This window comes from Oenanthe melanoleuca, chromosome Z (genome assembly GCF_029582105.1).
Source record: "Oenanthe melanoleuca isolate GR-GAL-2019-014 chromosome Z, OMel1.0, whole genome shotgun sequence".
NCBI classification, from domain to species: Eukaryota; Metazoa; Chordata; class Aves; order Passeriformes; family Muscicapidae; genus Oenanthe; species Oenanthe melanoleuca.
Window position 1 is genome coordinate 50,892,639 of NC_079362.1, and position 23,346 is coordinate 50,915,984.

A 23,346-nucleotide genomic window follows, 5' to 3' on the forward strand; every position below is an offset into this window, starting at 1 on the left:
GCACCCTATATTTTCGTTAAGTGTTCATCTAGTTTGGCATCACACAGAATGAACTTCAACTGCTTGGTATTTTGTGTCTCCTCAGGTAAGTAACAATGCCTACTGTTCTCCCAATGTGACTGCTTGAAAAAGCTTATGGTAAGAAGTCTTGTTGTGGGACCAAGTAGAAATATTCTTTTTTTCTTAGAATCATAGAATCACAGAAATTTTTAGGTTGGAAAAGACTTTTAAGATCATCAGCTGCTAACTCAGCACTTCCAAGTTCACCACTAGAACATGTTCGCTCCCAAGCACTGCATCTACACATCTTTCAAACATCTTCAGGGATGGTGTTGTGTTTCCACCACCTCCTTGAGAAGCCTGTTCCAAGCTTAGCAACAATTTTGGTGAAGAAATTATTCCTGTCCAACATTTCCTGACTTGAGGCCTTTTGCTCTCATCCTGTCACTTGTTGCCTGGCTACACCCTCCTGTCAGGCAGTTGGAGAGTGATCAGGTCCCCCTGAGCCTTCTTCTCTCCAGCCTAAACAACCTCATCTCTCTCAGCTGCTCCTTAAACTAGTTGTCTTCCAGACCCTTCACCAGCTCTGTTGCCCTTCTCTCATCTCCTTCCAAAGTCCTTCTTGTACTGAGGGGCCCAGAACTGAACACAGGATTTGAGGTGTAGCCTCCCCAGTGCTGAGTACAGGGGCACAATCCCTGCCCTGCTCCTGCTGGCCACACCATTGCTGGAACAGGCCAGGATGCCATTGGCCTTCTTGGCCACCTGGGCACTGCTGGCTCATGTTCAGCTGCTGTCAGCAGCACCCCCAGGTCCTTTTCCTGTGGCAGCTTTGCAGCCACTCTGCCCCAGCCTGTGGCACTGCCTGGGGTTGTTGTGACCCAAGGGCAGGACCCAGCACTGGCCTTGTTGAGCCTCACACCACTGGCCCTGGGCCATGATCCAGCCTGCCCAGATCCCTCTGCAGAGCCTTCCTGCCCTCCAGCACATCAGCACTCCTGCTGGAGTTGGTGTTGTCGCTAAACTGTGTGAGAGTGCCTTTGATATGCCCCCATCCAGATCATCCATAAAGAATTAAACAGTACTGAGCCCTGGGAACCCGCTGGTGACCGGCTCCTCCACCACTAGTCTCGAGGCCAGCTTATCCAGATGGCCAGTGAGCAGTGGGTAAAGCCACGGAGCCATGAGCAGCCTCTCTCTCCAGGAGAAAATGCTGTGGGAAACAATGTCCAAAGCCTTAGTTCAGCAGAAACATCCACAACCTTTCCCTCATCCACTAAGCAAGTCACCTTGTCAGAGAAGGAGACCAGGTCAGTTAACCAGGACCTGCCTAACGGGACCCATGGGCAAGAATACATGTCCTACTAATGTGACTGATAAACTGATGAACAGTGCATGCAGTACATCACACAGCAGCAGGATTGGCAATGGACAGTAAAGATGGACTGGATGAGGAGATTCACATGTCTCTCCTGCTGCTGTGGTGTTGTCTTGTTCTTTGGGCTGAGATGGTCAGGCTGAGACACAATTATGCTTGCACAGTTGTAGTCTTTTCTCTGCAAAGGGACAGGTAAGTGATTTTCTCAGAATTGTCAACAGTGCATTTTCCACAGCACTGAAAATGGGTTGAGGGAAAGCAGAGGCAGAGGGGGGTTGAGTATCAGTGTGCACTCTTCAGGGTACAGACATGGAGAAGTCCCTGTGCATCCCTGGGGTGAAACCAAGCACTGGAAAAAGGCACTAAGTATTAGGGAGCAAAAAGGGAAGGACAAGCATCCTGGATGGCAGACACACTGTCTGAGAGAGAGGAAGGGAATAGGACTGTAACTAATGATGACGAGGGAGAATGGTCAAAGTCTAAAGGGCGATGCAGTGGATGCACAGCATGTAAGCACACTCAGGTCCTGACAATCTTAAAAGCTATATAACAGCCATCTGTCTCCACATACAAAAAAAAAAACAGACAGCAGGAGCAGAAGAGAATGATTCTAGACAGGAATACCTTTTTTTAACTTTACAACTTAAGACATGGAAAAAGATATCTAAAATTAAAGAATCATAGTTCTGGAGGGGCGGGGAGAAGAGGGGAGGGGGGAGAAAGGACTTAGCTACAGACTTACTGAAGTAAAAAGACTCTGGTGATATTTTTAAGTCCTTGAAACCTGACTGCCATGATCTTTTCTTTATGCTTATATCATATGCAAATATTAGTCCACTTTTTTCAACCGGGGCCATGCACTTTACTGTATTTTCTTGCACTGCACAGGTTTTTATGGAAAGCTGCACATTTTACATTTATGAAGCAGTGTACATGAAGTGTTAAAAATTGACCTATTTGCTAGCATTAGACCTGAAATTCCAGTAACAGCAGCAGAGTTGCACAAGTGTTTCCTTTCTATTATTTGATCTGCAAACCATATGACAGTGCTCCAGGCAGAGAGGTTGGTTGTGTGAAGCAAGGCTAGGGAAGGGGCTAGGAGTACAACAACAACATGCCCCTCAGCAGTAAGAGACTACTCCAGACAGGGATGTCTGGTTTACATAGGGAGTACAGTCTGTTCCCAATTATCAGGTAATTTGATCCTCATCCTAATCTGACCAAACCTTCAACCCAGATATTAAAAAGTCTGTGTCCCCTGTCTTCCTTCCCTCCCCACCCCCAGCTTTCAAACAAATACTGAAGGGCAAAAATATCACAGATAGGCCCTTGTATGTTGAAGGAAATCAAGAAATATAAAAAAAAATATACAGGAATATATTAGTTTTAAAAAGAGGAAACAGTTACATAAAACATTAATTACGGTGCAAGACAACTAGGAAGGAGACACTGGGCAAAATAAAGGGATGGACTATGAGAAGGGGTAAGGATCATATTACCTACTTCTACAGGTAAGAAGGCTTTGCAGAAGGTAGGGAAGGACATGAAAGAGCATGACTAGATTCCACACTCACCTACCTCTTCAAGCATCTGAGCATTTAGTTTTGTCAAAGTCTGTGTGAAGAGTCAGAAGAAGAAAATTCTCAAGAGACTGTGAATACGCTCTGAAGAGTTTTAGAGAGATAAGGAGCAGGAGAGCCCTTTTTGGACCTGGCTGATCTGCTAATTTCACCCCACACACCCCAACTTATATCCCACAGCAGAGGTCAACCACTGCCAATGTGGTAAGTGTAATTTCTGGATGAAATCAGAGGAGGGAATGGCAGGGAAAAAGGGGAGGATAGACACAAGCATGCTGCTGTCCCAAAGCCCAGAGCTGGTTACACTGAGACATCCTGGCAGGAATAGTACTCTGCTACCAGGGGGAGTCATGTTACCAGAGGAAGGAAATGGAGATACAGCAGCAATGCCAACGTGGGAAGTCCAAGTGCTCCCTCAGCCCCTGCGGGAGCTGTGAAAACAGTGAAAAAGTGCTGTGAAAACACGATACAGGAAGGGCTGCCCTTCTGTCATCTCTAATACAAAGCCTTACAAATGGCTCAAAAGAGAGCGAGGAGGGAGGTGGCCACTACAAGAGGCTTCCCAAGGACTTCTGCTCCAGTAGTAACCCTTTTGTAAGGAACATATCTAAATGCAGGCACTCGTGTTTATAAACAGAAGGACAACCAACTGTAATCAGGCTATTTCCATCCAAGTAATTTTCCTGAGGGACCATATACTTTTAAAGGGAACAAAGTATCTTCCCACAGGGAGGAGATTCATATGCCTTATTCATTAAACACTTTCTGCAGAAGAGTCTGGGAAGCGAGGAATACTGTAGAATATTTGGGGGAAAATTTACTGAGTTGTGTCTGTAAGTGGGGAAAGGCAGACAATGAAGAGAGAATGATTTTTCAATCTGGAAAAAGTTTATTCTTGGTGTTTTTCTTGTGACATGTACCTGCCCTGCTTCTGCTGTTTGTTCCTTACCCTCACCCCAGCTGCCACCAGACAGTGCAAAGCAGTGACTTCCACCACGAGAATTTAGGGGTTTTATCACTGTTAATCTCCAGTTCAGGAAGGCTGCACATACTACAAACAGCAAGACATGCCTGATGAGTCCCTAGAAAAGTTTAAAACACAAGATAAGCACCCTTAGCTGCCTCCCAGGGTGTAAAGGGCATGTATTTCTACAGGGAGTAGCAGCAGACCCCATGAGAAAGTCCAGATGCTGCCCACACAAGTGCATCACAACAGCTCAGGGAAGGAAAGCCTGCATTGTCCATGAGCAAGCTTTCATCACAGCTGCAGAAGATAATCCAGGACAAGAGACAGATGCAGTAATCTCTGAAGAAAAGACAGATCAATTAAATCTGTTCTTTTTCTCAAGGTCACTTTGTCCTCCTGCACATAATCAGCATATAATGGCTTTGTATCTTAGGCCATCTCTTTCCCACCACTTGCAATCTCCATTTCTAAGGACTGGGCTATCAAGAGCAGACTCCTTTGTCCCCAAACTTCCAATGACACTCTATTTAACATATCCTTTCTGACTTCTTCCTGACCCCTACCTTTCCACCAGATTCCAAAATCAGGCCTGTGGCACGTTCTTTGGGCAACAAGTCCTGGGTAAAAGAAGATGTGTGGTCCCTGGTCCTCTGCAGTCTCATAAAGACCTTTAGGTTAGGCAAATGTAAGTCACTGCATTTTTAAGCTTTCTGCTGCAGAGGAACATGCATGCTTGGATTACAGTAATCAACTAGTACTTGCAGAAGCAATTATTAACCCGAGTAAAAAGCTGGCATTCACGTGCTGAGATCACGTGCCTCAGCTCCAGCCATCTGTCCTTGAGGCAGATCTGGCATCAGTGAATGCACTACAGCATACTGATGAAAGTTTTGATATGAGTTGTGATACAGATTATGTGAAATCACTGGAGGCTCACTCACCCTTCTCCCCACAGACTTCAGGGTCCCACCCTAGCTTGTTTTTGAATACTGGGCACCACCAGAGTGACTCACAGGATCACTCGTGGGTGAGGCAGGAGCTGGATCGCAGTGACAGCCATCTGCCCATCCCAAAAATTCCCAATTGAGCAGGCTCTCCTGATGGCAAGAGCCTTTCACCAGCTACTAAAACACACCTTGGGCATACACCCTTCTCCATTAATTCTGAAAGTTATTGGAAACAGTCTTGGAGCAGGTAGCATTGTAGGGGAGGAATAAATTTAAATAGTCTGTCATCACATAGTCCTGACTCAAACACCTTACCATTGCATGGCTGAGTTCTTAAAAATACAAACTCTCCTGAATCCTGGTCACTTGCATCTGCTAAACGAGGTGAACTGAGAGGCTGCTGAGCACAGAGCTTGGTGTATGACCTCAGTGACAGCACTGTGCAGGACAGCTGGGCTCCTGGGGCAGCACCTGCAGTACTCAGGAGGGGGACTACTACTGAGCAATCCAACACTTCCAGCTGCTAACTCATTTAGGTCTGTAACTTCCCTGATTGATGGTCTGTAATGAAGAATGGTGGATATTCTGCTAAACTTAGTAGCAGTGGTAATGCTCTGGTGCACACTTTCTGCTAAGACTACGTTTACATCATGAGGCTAGAAATAATGCAAAATTCCGTGCATATTGCCTAAAATGAATGAGGAAAGTGGAATAAAAGGAAAGACTGTATGTCAAATAATACAGTAACTGACAGAAAAGTGTGTCTACAAATCTTTGATAAGAGTTGTTACTGGATGTGTGTGATAAAAACATTTGCTCTAAATAAATGTGTGTTCTATTTCCTACCCTCAATTAAAAGGGTTAATAAGTTAACTGGGGTTTTCATAATACTTTTTAGCAGTTGCTTAAGCATTTATATACCAGCAGATGGAAAACACATTTATTAAACATTTGGTCTTTGAGTCATGCTGACGTTAGTATCTCAAACAACATTAATTCAGGCAGCAGCTTTTTGAAATGGCCTCATTCTCTGACTAACTGCTGTGTACTTACAACTTCACATAGGAGTCAAGAAAACTTCTCAGATACAAAGGAAATCTGACCAGAAGCCCACAGGGTACTCCAGTGTAACTGTGCACATACAAAATAACTAGAGAGTGCCACGATGCTGCAAAGGAATCAGTGGTCTAGATATGATTTTTATCTCATCAAACCACCTGTAGTCCCACAGCCCTGGCTGGCTGCAGAGAATGGAGGTGGATGCCCAGATCAGCTGGGAGTGAAAAGAGTACACTGGGAGCAAAGACACTTGACAACTGCAGACTGGCTGTCGCAGCAGCAGCTCCTTGCTTTGCAGGTGCAAGGAGACTAACAGTAAAAATGATGTTCAGGTGCTACAGGGCCACTGAATTGCAATTGAATTGTGCAAGAATCTAAAGCATGGAGCAGAATTAAACATGCAGGGAAGTGGTTGAAATGAATGTGTGCAGGATGCTGTGCTTCTGTATGTGGAGAAGCATGTTAAAAATGGAATGGGAAGGCACGAAAACATAAATCCATACAGTAGACTGAGGAGAGGGCACAGGCAAAAGGGAGGAAAGGGAAAAGAGCAGGGAAATCTCCAGCTATATACAGAAAATAATATGCATTTGCTCTACAGTAAAAGTAAAGAAAGGGTTTGTGCAAGAGCCTTGCTATACTGACCCCTGCAGCCCATCCTACTCAAGAAAACTGGAAATGCTTTTTTATATCTGTTAAGAAATGACTAACAATTCTGCAGTCTGGATATGGAGAATGAGGTGCTTAGGGAAGTCAAATAAAACTTGTTTTTATTATGGTTAGTGACAAATACATTTTTAATCCTTTATCTTTTTTAAATCAGTCTCCTATGTTTGTTTTCCTGCTTCCTTGTTTTCCACATCAGAATAAATAGAATTAGACTGGAAGTTTAGTCCATGCAGTGCCTTTCAGAACATGGGTTTTGAAAAGAAAGTTTCCACAAACAGGTTGTTAGTGGAAAGAATGAAAATCCCTCCAGAGCTATTTCCAAACTGCCCTGTAAGTTTTCTGCTTGTGCATTGTGCTTTTTGTAGCACTGGAAAACATTTCTACAGATATCGCTACAGAAATGTTAACAGAGCCTCATTAAATAGATGAATTATGCATCAGTCCTAGCAAGCACAGAAGCTAACAATTACTGGAAGTTTCACCCAGCAGTTAATGGAGACACTAATACTATTTAAAGAAACAATCACCTCATTTATTTTTTTTTGTACTATGCAAAGAGAAATTAATTTATGTCATGTCCCAAACCAACTGCAGACTCCCAACAGCTCCCCACAGACTGAGGGTATTTCCTAGCTCCTGAGGCAGCTTCTTGGATGACTGCACAGCATGATCTGGACTTGCACTACACTCCTTCACCCTGGTGAGTTTACTGTACTGAGCAGTGAGCTGACATGCCACCAGGAAGACTCTAAATAGTTATCCAGCACCTATAACTAAACACTATCCAGCACATGATAAAATAAAACAGCTTTTTCTGCAAGCACCAACTTATTCAGCACTTTTCTGAGCAGAAGGCACAGCTTTGACAGCCTAGACCAAAATCAGTATGATTCCAAAACAGGTAAAAATTAACAAATAATCTTGCAGCCCAAAGAAATACAGCTCACTACAAGACCTCTGTGCAATAAAACTGTAAACAGAGTGAAAAAAAATTTTAAGTCAGGAGCAAACAAAACTATTGACAAACAGTACTGAAGCATAAATCATAGTCTCTGTCATTTGTTCACCACATTTAAGGTTCATGTCTTTACTGAGATAGGCAAGAGACCAGAAACTTATGATAGGTGTTTTCATTATAAAGTTATCACTTGCTTTGTAGTTTATCTCCTAAAATATTTACAGAAAATGTACTTCCCATAAATATCCCTTTAAAAAATCTCTATACAAATGCAAAATAGCTAGATTAGTAATATACCATATAGGCTTGTACACAGAAAAAAAATTACAAAAATGGCACATAGGCATAATTATTTGATAGTGCAAGTACTCACATTCTCGAGTTTACCAAAGCAAACCACCGCTTCTTAGTCACTTCATACTTGAATGAAGCTGAACATGTGGTCAGACTTGCCAAAATATTCAAGTAACATAAATGCAGCTTAGTAGTCCCTAACAAGTCTTTCTAGTTCTTTTTCCTGCTGCTGATTGATTCAGAGGGCGCAGAAAACGCCACCCCTGAAGTCTGTCTTTCCACTCTTAGAGCTCCATGCAATTAAGAAACTGGCTTCAATACCTCCAACGCCCAGATCAGCTGCTGCTCATCCAAAGGCCTTCTCTCCCAGAGCACAACAAATCAGAGGTATTTGCCGCCCAGCAGTCCTTCTGTTATGAGCTGCTGAGGATTTGAGACACGGGCGTACATAGCTGCATGTCAGAACACCGGCCTCAAGGGTTTGCACAGCCAACAAGTCCTGACAGTATCTGCAAAATGTTGTCCAATTTACTTCTGAATTAAATACTTGTAATTTATTACAGCGTCTTTCTACAAATAAGGGAACAAACAGCTTTATCCTGCAAGAAGCCTTGTTTGCATAACAATTCTGAAACTAAAACTTCATCTTGCATTAACACATCCCCCAGTACAAACATTTAGCTTCTTTTAGACTTACACATCAGCCCACCAACCTTTTCAATAGACAGTTCTACTGCAGGGAGAAAAAAAATCAGTAAAGCAATCAGTAACACTCCATGCACAATTTTTCTTTCCTTGTAAGCAGAAGAAATTTTTCTGCATGACTTAAGTTAAAGGCATATTACAAATAAAAGTCAAATTACATGAGGGGTTTAGGCAGCAAACAGATACAGTTAAGTCACACAGCAGAGGTTTTGCAGTCCAACTTTTCAAAAGGATTACTGGAGGTTACAAAAGGATATGGTTTCTATCTTAAAGAATATACCTCTAATTATATAAAAAGGTGGTGGGGGGAGAATAGAAATATCTTATTTCAGTGGTCTCAAGATTTAACAACATTGGTAAATTTAACTTTAAATCATCAACAGATAATAGTCATTCCAAAGACTTAATTCAACTTTCTAGCCTTTAGAAAAGACTTCTTGTTTTGCCTAAACTACACATAATGGCAGTCCATATTTCTAATATCCTGCACACAAAATGTTTTAATCCCATGCTCCAATTAGAATAATTCTACAGTGAGCACAGTAAGCAACCCACAAGCTCCTGCTATGCACTTGAAATTTTCCGTGTAATCCTACTATAGCAGGCTCAGCCTTAGTGAGCTAAAACTATGTTTGTGCAGAGATCAGAAGAGGAAAATATTGACATAACCGCAGGAGGAACACTGCTGCTGTGCTGTTATCAGTTGTTCTGCAGTTTCTGCCCCCTCCTGACCTGCTAGCCCTCCTCAGCAACCTTTGAACAAGCCAAGTAATACATTTCTCAAAGTATCACACAATTTTGGGAACTTCTTAAAAATAACAAAAAAGTGAAACATCTCTTCAGGATATTGCTTGAGAAATGTTTTTTATGCTTTGTGGAGAAGCAAGCAACAAAAATTAGACCAACCAGTAAGGATGACCAGGAAGGGCTGGGGATTCGATGCATTAAGAGCTGGTTAATCTCACCAATTTTACAGAGTCAGTGTAACAGCCACATGACTCTGCAGCAAAGCCCTAGGCATCCCAGAGTCTGGAGTAAGCCCCTCTAGGTCCTTGAGAGCAGAGCACACTGCATGCTGAATGACTGAGTGCCAGCCCTTAAGTCTTCCCAAACGACTTTGTAAACTATAAATATTTAAAAGATTATCGGGGTGGGGGATGGGGAGGGAACAGACAGGCTCTGATCTACCAGGAAACTGTTTTTCAATATTTAAACTGCCATTACTTCCTTTTCCTGCTTGCACAGTGTAAGAGTTTTAAAAATTAATAACCCAGAGGGGGAATGCGTTCCCGTTTAGTTACCTGTGGCACTGCTGTTAGTATTTGCTGGATAGGCCATGTTTGCTCAGTGACACATCCACAGCTAGGCTGTTTGGTGTCATGCAAATGCCATGCATCAAGTCCAACCAGACATGCAACCTGCAACAAACAAGTAAAAAGCGGTTAAAAACATGTAGTTTTAAGAAGTTAGGCACATTAAGCAGTAGGCATTTCTGAGTGTTTAAAGTATCATCTTCAATGCAAACTTCAGTGCAGCAGTAACACGCTCTTCTTAAATCAGCATCCTAGCTATCACACACCCCAAAGGTGACTGAAGATGAACTGTGGTTCTCTGACAACCTCCTGATCTGTCCTCAGTGAGGATGTATCTGCAACTACCTGAAAATGCAACCAGCCCTGGTTTTTCTGGCCTGCCTCAGCTTTTTCACAGCTGGTCTCTAAACTCGTATGTACCACCACAGATTCCTCACATTTGTGGCACATGTATAAAGCTTTAGATTCCCCAACATCTTACAAAGGCAGGGTTAGAGGATTTTTTAGGTGAAGAGCACCTACAGGAGCACTGTACCAGCGAGCAGGGGACCAGGGGCAATTTCTGAGCTGAGTCCCCCTGGGGAGGTGAGGGCTGAACCCTCAGATGCAGCCAGAGCCAGCATCTCCGACTGACAAACCCACACAGCTCCTGTGTGGAAGCTGGCAGGGTGGGGGGACCAGAAGTGGCACAGACAGTGTCAGGAATGAGTACAAGGCCTCTCCACTGCAAGTTCCAGCAGCAGTGGCTTCTCTGGAGTTATGTTTCCTTCCAACCCACACGTGGCAGATTGAATCAATGAGCAGCACTTGCCTGAAGCTCAGGCTGCAGGTACAGAAAAAGGGCACTGTCCTCCTGGGTGTGTGGCTGCGGAGAGGAAGCCAAATGAGAGGCAGAGGTCAAACCAGCAGCAGTTCTGTGGCTAGCTGGCTGGCTCTGCAAAGCCAGAATTGTTGGCTCCTGCTCCTCCTTCCCTTCCCACCTTCAGTGCAGGGGGCAGCCTGATCAGAGCTCCCATCTTCAGAGCAGAAGATCTGACTCATCTGGGGCGACAGAGATGCCTCTTTCTGAGTCTCCTTTGAGTTTTCTACAGTCCAAGCAACATTTCATTTTGTTGACTCAGACAGGTGGAGCTTAGGTGTATGAAGAACACCCTGCTTTGCCGACCCCCATCTGATTTGGGCTGGCAGCTTCTCAACAAACTAGTCACATTTTTCCAATTATATTTGATTTAACTCTGACAATATGTGCAGGAAAGTATTTAAAAGCTAAGCAGATTAGCAAAGTAAAAGAAGATCAAGAAATTAATGAGCACAGGCACCATGTGAATTAGAGTCAGAGATACACTGACTGATAGAGAAGCTGGCTGTCTTTAAAAGCTGACAGAGATTCATTAAACAAGCTAATACAGCTTTACTTTCTCCTTCAAGAACACAAATGCCTTCATTTTTAGTACAATCTGATATCAATTTTCCAAGAATGCTGAAAGAGCTTCATGGCAATTCCTCCTCCCCTAGCTCTGCCTGTACGCTGACATTTCCCATCTCTTGCTCTGCAAAGGGCACAGCATGAAGCTGCCATAAAGGCTGTATAAGTGAAAGGATACAAACAGCAATATAAGGCAGGAATCCAGCACAGCCCATGATGCACAGAGGCCCAACACAAGATTCCAAGCCTAATGATAATTACCAAATTTTATGGAGAAATGGGAGAAAAAAAAAAAAACAAACTGAACAACAAAACAAAACCAAAAAAACACCACAAAAAATCCACAAAACAAACAAAACAAAACAAAACAAAACAAAACAAAACAAACAAACAACAAACAAACAAACAAAAATCCCCCCAAAAATTATGTTGCTTTCAGAGTTTGCAGCTGGGACAGGGGTTTTAAATCTGCGAGCTTTTAGGAAAATATTAACCACTTCCTTTCAAACAGAGAGATTTTTAAAGCATCACTACCATCTCTGCTTGCTATAAAAGTTATAAGCTATAAGGATATAAAGTTATGCCTTAAACTGAAGACTTAAAGGCAACTTTTACTGAGCCACAGTGAATGATTACTGAAAAATTACTGTCAGCCTCCATGTGACGTTCAGGACATGTCCTGAACTCAGGACAGCCACTGTCTCAGGGCAGGCTGCACTTACCAGGGCATCAATCTCCACCAGCGTAACCAGCAACAAAGAAAAGGAATTTATTGACCCACTTCTGATGTGTTCAGCATAGCTCTGTGCTTTCTCAGTAGCACTGCAACAATGGGTGTGCTTCCCTGCTTTCATTACATACACTGTGCAAGGGGAGACCTGAGAGCATGAAGCCAGGGATGGGTATGCACAGATGGGTGGGAGGGGATCCTGGGTGGGACACATCTCTTTTAGCTTCAGGGCAGTCCCAAACTTGAGTGGGTCAGCCAGAAAAATGAAGCCCTACTGTGGCATGCCTCATCATTGGTTTAAAAGCAAAATCTCTTAAAAACACCAGTCACCATTCACAAGCACAAATGAGGAGAGCTTACCAACAGCAAGAAACAAATGCAATTGAGGTGAGTATTGACATAAAGTTGATAAAAACAGTGCTGAAAATCTAAACAAGGCCTAAGATCTCTATTTTATTGTGGCTTGAAGAGATGCAATTGACCTGGTACAATCTGCCTTGTGGGTATGCTTCCATTAGGAGTTTCAAAGCTGTGCAGGCTCAAGTACCTCAAGCAAACTCACTTGCTGCTTCTGAGCTTAAGTGAGGATTAATAAAATAATTCAGGAAGCAAATTCAGTCCAACAAATAGAACAAAAGGAAAAAGAGAGAGAAAAGCTTAGGCTCTAATAATTTGTTAGCTGAGTGAAAGATATTTTGGGTTTTTTTGGTTGATGTTTTTAGGATTTGTTTTTTTTGTTTGTCTTCTTTTTTTAAACTCTTTTTATTGTTCTGGGGTTTTTTGGTTTTTTTTAGATTAAATGTAGCAGGAATTGCAAATCTGCCTATTAAACAGCTGTTCAAGTACAGGAAAATATCTGATCTAGCTCAGCGAACTCATGGAAGAAGAGAATTTTGTTAAAATATTCTCTAAACCATACATTGGGAACTGAATTCCTGAAATTGCGTCACACATACATGGATCATTTTTAGAATGGTGCCACATGTGATTCCCCAGCTGCACACACCCCAGAAGCTGCATTTGGACACAAGTCTCTCATGTAGGCGAGGCGCAGCAAAATACCAGAGACCAGCCAGAATGCAGAGAGGAGGAAAACTTAGCCTCCTCTACAGAAAAGCATATTCTCTGGTAGAGACATCTTACACAAGAAAATTAGAAGAGGAGCTTGTGTATTCCATTCCCAACTCTTCAACTCTCTGCCTATGTGTTTTTACATGCTCAACCCATGCTTGCCTGTGAATACTGTGATTTACAGATCCTAGGGCAAATGCAAAACAAGCAGAGACTAGCTATATGAAGAGTTATTGCTCAATGAAGCAGTTGTTTAAAGTGTTTTGCATTAGATATTCAAACTCTCTTCTGCCCTGAGGTTCAATAGCAGAAACCTTAAACACACATGATCCTCAGTTTCTACAAACGCTCATGACACCCCAGCTTTTACAGGTTTTTCCAGAATGGTGATTTTTTTATGTTCTAATCCTGTCCTATTCACAAGGGAAAAGAACCATGTTTCTCTTTAGTGCTGCATCTTGCTGGTGCTGACACCTATTCTGGTGCTTCAGCACCAGAAATATCTGAGTACATATAGATCAGTTCTGGCATCCACACAGCAGAACTACAGAAATGCAGAAGCCTCAAGAGGCACAGACCTTGCAGAAAATCCGGACTCACACTTAAATCTGATGTTTTCATCAGACACTTAAGATAGAAAACAGTTGAGGTTTGGTCTAAGAGCAGCTGTAGAACAGCATGTTGGCAACACAGTAATTAGAAGAGAAATATAACTCAGCTCTTAACCCAGAAAAGCAATCCTGAAAGTGCTCCTGTCCAGGGCTGAGGTCACATGTGGAAATGGTGATGGGCACTCACTGGTTTGTGGGATTCAAAAAACAGGTTCTAGCTTCCCAGGCAAGGAGGCTTTAGGCTAAATAGACGTGTATTTAACTTCTTTTTCTCATGGCACACACAGACTCTTGAGAGCAAACAGTCACATCAGCCACTCCAAACAAGCTCCAGATCAGCACCATGTTCTGAACCACTCACAGGGTGAATGTGGCTCAGACAATACAGTTCTGTTGTTTAAGATCTGGGTTAAAAGTGGGAGCACTGTAGGTCAGAACTGTGAAGGATTCAAAGGTACTGGCTCCCAATTGTTCAGGTGGATGTAGTCAGGGAACGGTTCCAGGAGAAAAACCAGCTCTGCAGTCCTACCCAGCAAGTGCAAAGTGGTGATTAAATAGGTCTAGGGTAGAAGGGTTTGACAGAGCAAGTCGACCCACGAGATGCAATACTCAAGAAGAACTGGTACTGCTCCATTCCTGCTATACATCCGTGCAACAAAACTTCTGCCTGAGACTTCCCTCTCACAGGTGGGTCGTCCTGGCAGTAGAACTTGCCCAGTTTCATTATGCAAGACACTGATAACATTTGCAAGCAAGAGACAAGATGCGTGCAAAACCCCTCCAAAAACATACATGGTAATGTCTCTAGCTGCAAGAAGAAATTTGCACTGGGAATCCCTCCTGCTCAGCTAGAGTGGCAAGCACTTTTCAAACTTGTGCTTCTCTACAGGAAACAGGAATGTCTGCAACCTGTACGTACCAAGTATGCCAGGTGCAATTTAAACAAAGCAAGGTCTGAAGCCAACAACAGCAGAAGAGAAAGTATGTGGGAAGTTGTTCTGTGGTTGGTATCTATCCTGGGATAATGACTGTATATCACTGATACTTTCTTTTCAATCTTACCCCTACTTTGGTTGTGTTCTTCTTATCTTTATCAAAATGAGTGGCCAATAAACTGAAAGGCAACATTTGAAAGGGAGAAATATGTTTGTTTGTTATTTTTAATATATGCTGTTTTAAAATTAAAGGCAAAACAAAGTAAGAATGCAGGCATATGAGGATTTTATTTTCAGGTTAGACACAGAGTAATCAACTTTGAGATAAGGGTTAAACTGTGAGATTTTAAATTTCACTTAATTATTTAATCATGTAACAACTCACCCATTCATATACTTTCTAGAGCAAATGTCTTTCTAATGTTGCATCCAAATCAGAAGCAAAATTATGCAAGTTGCTCTTCAGGTCTCACTAACTGAACAAAATAAATCAGTAGCTACGCCACACTAAAATGCAGAACTAAAAATCCCAGTGTTTCCTGCAGCATCTCTCAGGCAGCAGTCAGTTGTGGTTCAGTCTCTCCATCACAAGGCAGAGACTATTCTTACTATATGCACTATAACAAGTAATTTATTTTGGACAATATTTAAGCAGTCAATCAAAAGAAGTCACTACTCACTATGGTTTTTTGTTTTGTTTTGTTTTTCTGCAGAATCTGCAGTATCATGGGAGCAAGAGAAGCCTTGTAAATCCTTTCAACAAGCAAGTTAATTAACAAGATATGGCTACGGTCAGCATGAATTTACCTGCCTGCCTTCCTCACTCCCTCCACTTATGGCACTGGTCTGTAAAAAGGTCTTTCTTTACAGCAGAGCTCCAGGCAAAAGCTGAGCTAAGCTCTGCTAAGAAGAGAGTGATGGCTCAGAAACTCTGGGACCTGAGTCAGCAAGCTGAAGAAAAGAACAGTCAGACTGCTCCTACCCAGTGCAAATGCTTCCCTTCTGACAAAAACAACAACAAAATCAAACCCAGCTCTAAGCTTTTTTGCTTTTGAATCCCAGAGTCTGAATTATGCAATGCCCTGCTCCAGTTCTCAAGCTGTGATGGAACTAATCATTAGTAAGTTTCACAGGGATTCCTTTAATTGTCTTCTCCCCCAGCCCCTATTTTAAGCAGACTTGCATTAAGCTTGTCTTCTCACCTTGTTATTGCTGCAGGCAGAGAATAAATGTACAACCTTCAGTAATGTAGGGGTCTGAGGGGTTTTCTTCTACCCCATACTTGAAAATGGTCTTCTCATCTCCTGAGCTGAGCTTCTACAAAGCTTCTGCTTCAGTCTCCCAAGCCACCCACCTACTGCACAGAACTGGGGCATTACTGAGCAGCTTTCAGTAAAAAATGCCTCAGAAAATGGATATAAGTGAAAATATTTCAAAGGTACTGGGTCCTTCTGGCTATTCAAAATATCCCACAAATTTTCTGAATTTCTACAAGTCTTGCTTTGTCACATTTGCTAGCAAGAGCAGAAACTGGTCTACCATCAGCTGCTGGGTTTTAGTTTCCCTTCCACGTGGAGTTATCCCAGTTGTGCCTGGAGGATTCAGAAGAGAAATCAGCCATTCTACACAAGCTACTCACTGACTTGCTGGGAAAGGAAAAAGAAACAGCAAAAGGATTTTAAAATAGTACCCAGCAGAAACAACATAACAAGCATTCTGTAGAGGCAGACAAATGATCCATCCAGACTGTCTTGTTTTCAATACTAGCAACAGCAGATATTATATAAGGAGAGTTCAAGTGCCTTATGATGAGTATCCATGCTTCTGTATTCTCCCAGCATCAACAATTATTGGATTTGGAATATTTAAAGGTATGTCCTTACTATGTAATTTTAATATTCACATTAATAGCCTGTGAATTTGACTAGCCTCTTTCTGGCCCTGCTGATACCACTTGCTTCTGCTGCTTTGTAGGGCAGGAAGTCTCAGGCTGTCAAAACTCACCACATACTTTTTTCTAATTTTAAACTGATGTTTCATAAATTTTGCTGCCAAATCCTTGCATTGCAGGACTTGGTCAAAATCAGTGCTGATGCAGCTTTTTCAGATTCAGATTCAAACCACACCCTTTGTGATTTTATGAACTATAATCTTCTCTCCCAGCTCATAGGCAATACAATCCCCAGCTCATTTTACTTTGCTCTTTTTTGGACCTTTCATGTATAGTCACCATGCAGAAGATCCTGGTTATGGACAGCATCATACTAAAAAGTGGTTTGCAAGAACAATCTTACAAAATGGGGTGAGGAATATTCAATTTTTTAGTGTAACCAAGCTCAGCTCTAACAACTAGCTAATTTGTGGGATGGTAAAACTCTGTTATAGTAATTCTTGTCAAGGAGTTAAGACAAACAGAACTTACTTGCAAGCACAAGCAGCTTTCTCTACCATAGCTGGACAGCTCTCTAAAGAATCCCAAAAGACATCAGGTCAGCCTAGTGGACTTTTGGTAACCACACCTGTTCTCAGAGATACAGCAGACTCACTGTCAGCCAGAAGTGCCATCTCCTGCTATGCTCTTACTATCATGATCACCACTCATTAGTAAAAGGAAATCTTTACATGGATTCTGTAAATTGTAGTTGGCATGCTTTTGTCACTTGTATAAGGAGGACATCCCATCCATACAGAACTGGGCTACAGCTGATGACTTGGTGGCCCTTGTTTGATGTGCAAGAGCATGATCTTTGCTCATGTAGTGTGAGCCTAAACACAGACAGGTATGTTTGGATGACACCTGTCACACAGTGCTGCAAGGCCCCCTGCACTCTGCAAGCATTCTCAGACCACCCATCTCTTTTGGAAATCATTCCTGACATCATCACTGTCATCATGTTACATTACAGAAGAAAAAAATATAAAAACAAAACACCTTCAGAAGACTGCATCATGCTGCAACCAAGAAACCCATTTCTGTTTATATTAGAGGGAAAAAAATCAAATAGAAAAAGAGAGGCAATCCATGGTAGAAAAAAAAAAACAACTATTTTTTTTTATACCTGAAATTCCTAATGGGTGATGTAGAAGACACTCCTTTTTGTTTATGCCAGTGGATAATGAGTCACATAAAAGTACATGAATTCAAGCCAGTATGATATTGCTATGGGTTGTAATGCTTGCTGTGACAGGGAGCCCAAAGAATACAGCTGGGCTATCCTTGGGGAAAAGCAGGAGGGATGAGACTTCCATGGCTTGAAATAGTTCAGTCTCCAAGAGGGAAATTAAACGTCTGCTAAGCAGCATTTTCATCTGCTCTGACAAAGACTGAAATCCAGCATGAAAAGGCTTCCAAAAAGTTGGGAGAGGAATGCATACATGTTGGGGATGATGATGCATCCCAGCTGCAGTATACCTGTGGCCTGCCAGAGCTGAGAACCCTGGAACTGCTCTGTCTGGGATGAGAAGCTGTTCTCCCTTCCTCCCCACAGTGTGTATATAAACTGCCCATCACATCTGTTCACTCAATGGGGCAGGACAAAACACAGCATCCTTTCCACTCTATCTTTAAACATTAAAAGTTGAACAACAGTAGGAAAAACACATAGGCAGATCCCAATAATTTAGAATTAATTCACTTATTCAAAGAGAATTTACAGGTAGATACACTTGAAGGCTGAGATGAACAAACTAATCAAGGATGTTTACAAACAGTTTATGAAATGGACTGTGATCTTGTTTAGACTGCATCCGAGACAAGCTGCAATGATTTTAAGGCACAAACTGATAAATAGACAAGTCTGACTCTTCTATAAAGTATCCAAGTATTTAGTCTTCAGTGAGATTGCATATATAATAGCACAAGCATGAAACATATTTAGAGGCAGACAGTCAAATCTCAGTCTGTCTCTTCCTCTGATTTTAGGTCTGAGATGCTATACATAACCAGACCAACCATAAATCTGATATGACAAAAGGGCAATGATATGGGACAGTTGGCAAATTCAAGAATTTTGGCTAGCAGCATTTGCTTATGTAACTGTGACCTCAGCTGAAGGTGTATCTTTACCTGAGAAAGCTCCAGCAGATCAGCTTTGTCCCCATCTAGCCCTAAATGTGCTTCCTTCCTACAATAATGCCCAAATCCTCGTACCTCTTTTCCTTTTTCTCCACTACTAATATGGGTACTGTGGACTGTGGTATCAACCTTACATGAACAGAGAAATTATAGGTTTTGTCGACAATGAAAGTGGAAAATGGTAGGGGCAAAGAAGCAATATTGGAAGGGCCAGGCTCTTGCTTTTCATCTACCACAGTTTACAGGAGAGGACTCAAAGTCTCACTCTCCATTAGACTCTGTCCATAGCCCACACTGCCACCATCTATCCCCATATGACTGTATCTGCAACCTCAATTCTAACATGGGCTGATTTCTCTTCAAGCTGCTTGAAGTGGCCCTTCAGCAATACCAGGAGACTCTACTTACCACAACTTTTCTATTGAAATCACAACCCCACAGCTTCAGCCTGGCCAGGGAACACACTCCTAACATCCTCCAGGCTGCTGTCCTTTCCCACTCCATCACACAGCATCCCTCAGGAACAGCCAGCATGTGTGCACAATTATTTTTTACCTCCTCCCAAAGCCACAAACCATCTCTTGTGAGGCTTTCAACATTCATTCCAGGGGTGAGGAGGTTTCTCTGGTCTTGCCTCAAGAGCCACCGTATGTCACACCACAGCCTATGGACTGCAAGCCTGCACACTCTGGCAGGAGGGAGGCAGGATATCACAGCACAAAAACCTGCCAGCCACCCCACCACATGCCATATGGACTCTCATTACTGAGCATGCAGAGTCACCAAACCATGCTAACACTTTGATTTAGGGCTGCCATGAGCCAGATGGAGACCATCTGGCAGCAGCTGCAGCAGAGCATGATGGAGCCAGTCTAGCTGGGTATCTCCATTCTCTTCCTGCTCAACAGCTCATAGAAAAAGACCTGTCAGCTTGTCAGGCAAGTGTCATTCAGCCTTGCATTGCATGCAGCCAAAACGATTTTGCTACTTGTGGACACCTGCATGGAACTTACCCACCCAAAGGAGGGGACCACAAGTTGGGGCAATGCACTTGTCCCTCACAGAGGATGTTCCTCTCTGCAGCTTAGTCAAACCAACACTAAAACAACCTGTTCCTAATGCTCTGGGACTTTGTAATTTAATCTGAGTAATTGAAAAGAGCATAGAGTTCACAATACCTGCCTTCCTTCTCAGCGAGAGAGCGAACACTTGCATCAATTATTCACAGCATCTTCTCATGCTCACGCTCCTCGTCTTTCTCAAACAGATATACAGTAGCAAGAGCGTCCAGCACAGATATAAGTGTGGTGATCAACTTACTGCACAGGAACTTTTTGCCTTAGGAAGCCAGAACTCAGTGAATTACGTCTCTCCCCTGAAAATTCAAATCTAAAGCCCCGCATTGGGCAGCTGGCATGAGGCACATCACTGCTGTGCCACAAGGTGCCAGGAAGCAGAGGTGCTGACAAGCTGCTGGGACGTGTGTGGCACAACTGCCATGTGCAGCATCCAGGCTGGCACTGCTGACTCCCATTTCTGCCAGTCACATCCCAATAAACTCAGCCTTCATTCACACTGCCTGTCAGCCAAAACTGTATCTCAGCGCTGACCTGAGCTGAAGCAATAACAAGGGGCCATCTGTATCTTACAACACTCTCAAGTTAGAATCAAATCTGTAATTCCCCAAATGAATGGATCTGAAACACTCACCCTGTTTTAACTCCGAGTCAGTGGACTGAGTCCACCATAATCTGCAAAAACTGTACCTTTCTATGGAGATCCATAAATATATTACCTTTAGTCTTTTTAGTTGATCTCTTATTAGACAGCAGAATGTTAATTAAGAAATAGCAAAATTAGGTATGTTTTTATCAGTCACCATATGAGCCAACAGACAGATAGATGGCATTGCATCTTGCACAACAAACCAAAATCTGGTAGAAAAAACAATGCAAGAACCCAACCTTCTTGAAGAGCAACACACCAGGACTGTCATTGAAACAATGCATCTTCAACGTGACTTTCTTCACAGAAAGCAAGTCCTAAGCAGGAAATTGTGTGGTGTAAATAAAACTAAAGCTAATTCAGATGTTCTTAGTGACAAAAGAATGGCTTTCATATTCATATTCTCAAGAGCAGAATAAGATGCTGCACAATTATCAGTGCCCTCCTGAAACCGTACACAAAGGTCCTAGCAGAGGGGCACTTTCTTTGTTTAGGTTATTCCCTCCACATGGTGCTTCCCCAGAAATCTAAGCCACACTCTGAGCTCTCCCCAACCTCAGTACCCACAGATTTCTGATAAACACACAGCCACAGCAAACAAATCAATACAGAGTTTAAAAGCACATCCATCTATCTTCTTGCAAGAACTGCAAAATAGAAAACACACAATTTATTTATACATGTCCCCTTTTTCCCTCATTCCATGCATAATCCAGAAGACAGCAGCTGAATTTGAACAAGGGCTGTCCCAGTCAGATAAAAAGGAATTTTTTTTTTAAATTTAGGTTCTGCTTTTTCAGTCTGAACAGAACTTAAGGGTCCCTTCTGCAACCACTGTAATTTCCTTACAAAGTCTTAAACTAACCCTTTTTAGCAATACAGCCATTTTTCTACTGATTTAAAACCTCGAGAAAAGTTCTTGTAAGAGAGGACTCTTAAAACAGATGTTCTCTGCCTAGCTTTTTTCTCAAGATATGCTGAATTTCCTTTTTCCCACCTTATTTTTTTGGAGGAGCAGCTTAATTTTACTGTTCTGTCACCAAGGATCTATGTACCTCATTTGGGGCTAAACAGCCCTAATTTTATCTGCCCCCATTCTCTGGAGCAACAGGTCCGCTGCCTAAAAGCAAGCAATAGGAATTGCTACACTTCTGTATATTTTACTGCAGAGGAAGGCAACAGACAACCAAAACCATTACAAAGCAGCACCACATGACAGAATTAAAGAACTTTGTAAGTCCTCCTCCTCCTTTAAATTTCTTAAGTTTCTAAAGCTATTTAATCACCATATAAGGAAATACTATAATTTACTTTTTTCTCTTCTCTGCTGTACTGAATGTAGAACTGAATGTAGCCTTTTTTTCCCCCTTCCCTTAATACAATAGCAAAATCAAGCACAGAGGTTACAAATTAATGACTGTAGACGTATTGCTAATTATTAATCCATGTCTTGCCCTTTGTTTCTCATAATGTACGTCCAGTATCAAAATAATGGCAATAAAATGAACAGAATGAAGACTGTGTGCTGATGTTAGTCTGCAGTGAAGTTTCAAAAGCTGAAAATATGTAAGCAGGAACAATTTTCCTTAGGTAAACAGTTAATTTTCCATTCCCTACATCTAAAAGCCATCACATGTCTTGTGATATATACATGCTTACACAAAGGGCATATTTCTTTGCCATTAAGCAATAGGGTAAATAATAGATTTAAGATATTACATTGTGTAGTATTTAGAAATATTCCATATTTCCCTATTCATGAAAGCTTTTCCTCTTTCAGGGAGGAAGGCTGCCATCAAGGTGGGAAGCTCTCTGCAATCATTTAGGCTGGGGAAACACCTTGTTGAAAAGAACATGATCTGATTTTCAAAGACTACCCAAGTATGGAACAAAAACTGCTTCAGCTTACCTCTACCAGAACAGAATTGGCAGTACAAAACACTTGCTTGTAAACTGGACAACAATACTCCCAACACAGTATATCTGCTTCACTTTACAAAAATGTAAAGTGAAAAGAGAAGAAACAGGCAAATGAAAACAGGCTAAGCTTGCAGAAGACAAGCCTTAAGAAGTGAAATGAACATTATGTGAATGGTTATTTCAAAAATATTATTTAAGAAGCAGTCCATATGTATGTATGCAATGGAGTATTACAATTCAAATGCATTATTTTTGCTACATATTAATTATTACATAGTTACAATGTATATTTTATATCTATAGTTATAATTATATTTTTAATAATATTTACATTCATAATTGGGGGAAGAAATACAAACCCAAATGAAAATTATTTTGAGGTATCTGAGGACATTGGCATGCTTCTTACCTGCTGCCATCACACTAAAAAATAATTGCTATGAAAATTGGACCTTTCATCAAAATGAAATTCTTAAAGGGTGAAAATCAGCATTAGTTTCCTTACACATGTAGCTACATTCATCATATGATAGCTCAGGCACATGAGCCTTTGAGGGCACATAGACAAACACTATCTTCATCAGCAGCTGTCAAGCAGGCATGTTCTTTAAGTGCCCATTTTAAGAAAGCTAAATGGCACTTAAAAAAAATTCCTATGGAAACTTACTCAGTTTACATTGTCTCCGCTCCCACCAAAATTAGAAAAGCAAATGTTAAACATGGACATGTCTAAAACTTGGTCAAGCCTTACTGGGCCACACATACCTCACAAATTGACGTGCCAGGTCACACCAACTCCTACACTGTGAATGATGCTTGCAGCTCAGAGCAAATAAAAAAGTGGATGGTTGCAAATTTTACCCTTAGCTGAAGCCTTTGAGCTGCAGCATAAGACCTCAAACCTTTTCATGTATCTCTCTGCTTGCTTAACTAGAACCAACTCTCAGCTGATTTTAAGAAAATGGTGGTGTTTGTTTTTTAGT

The 23,346-nt window shown here is 41.9% G+C and overlaps 1 protein-coding gene across 2 annotated transcripts in view; it reads right to left on the reverse strand.

The window, feature by feature from the left end:
* KANK1 (KN motif and ankyrin repeat domains 1) overlaps positions 1-23,346 on the reverse strand; it is a 125,878-nt gene that overhangs the window by 39,223 nt on the left and 63,309 nt on the right. For both annotated transcript variants that reach the window (XM_056513852.1, XM_056513851.1), the window contains one exon: positions 9,859-9,975. In XM_056513852.1, the coding sequence (XP_056369827.1) occupies positions 9,859-9,895 (37 nt within the window). In that variant the 5' untranslated portion in view covers positions 9,896-9,975. The remainder of the gene's footprint in view (positions 1-9,858; positions 9,976-23,346) is intronic.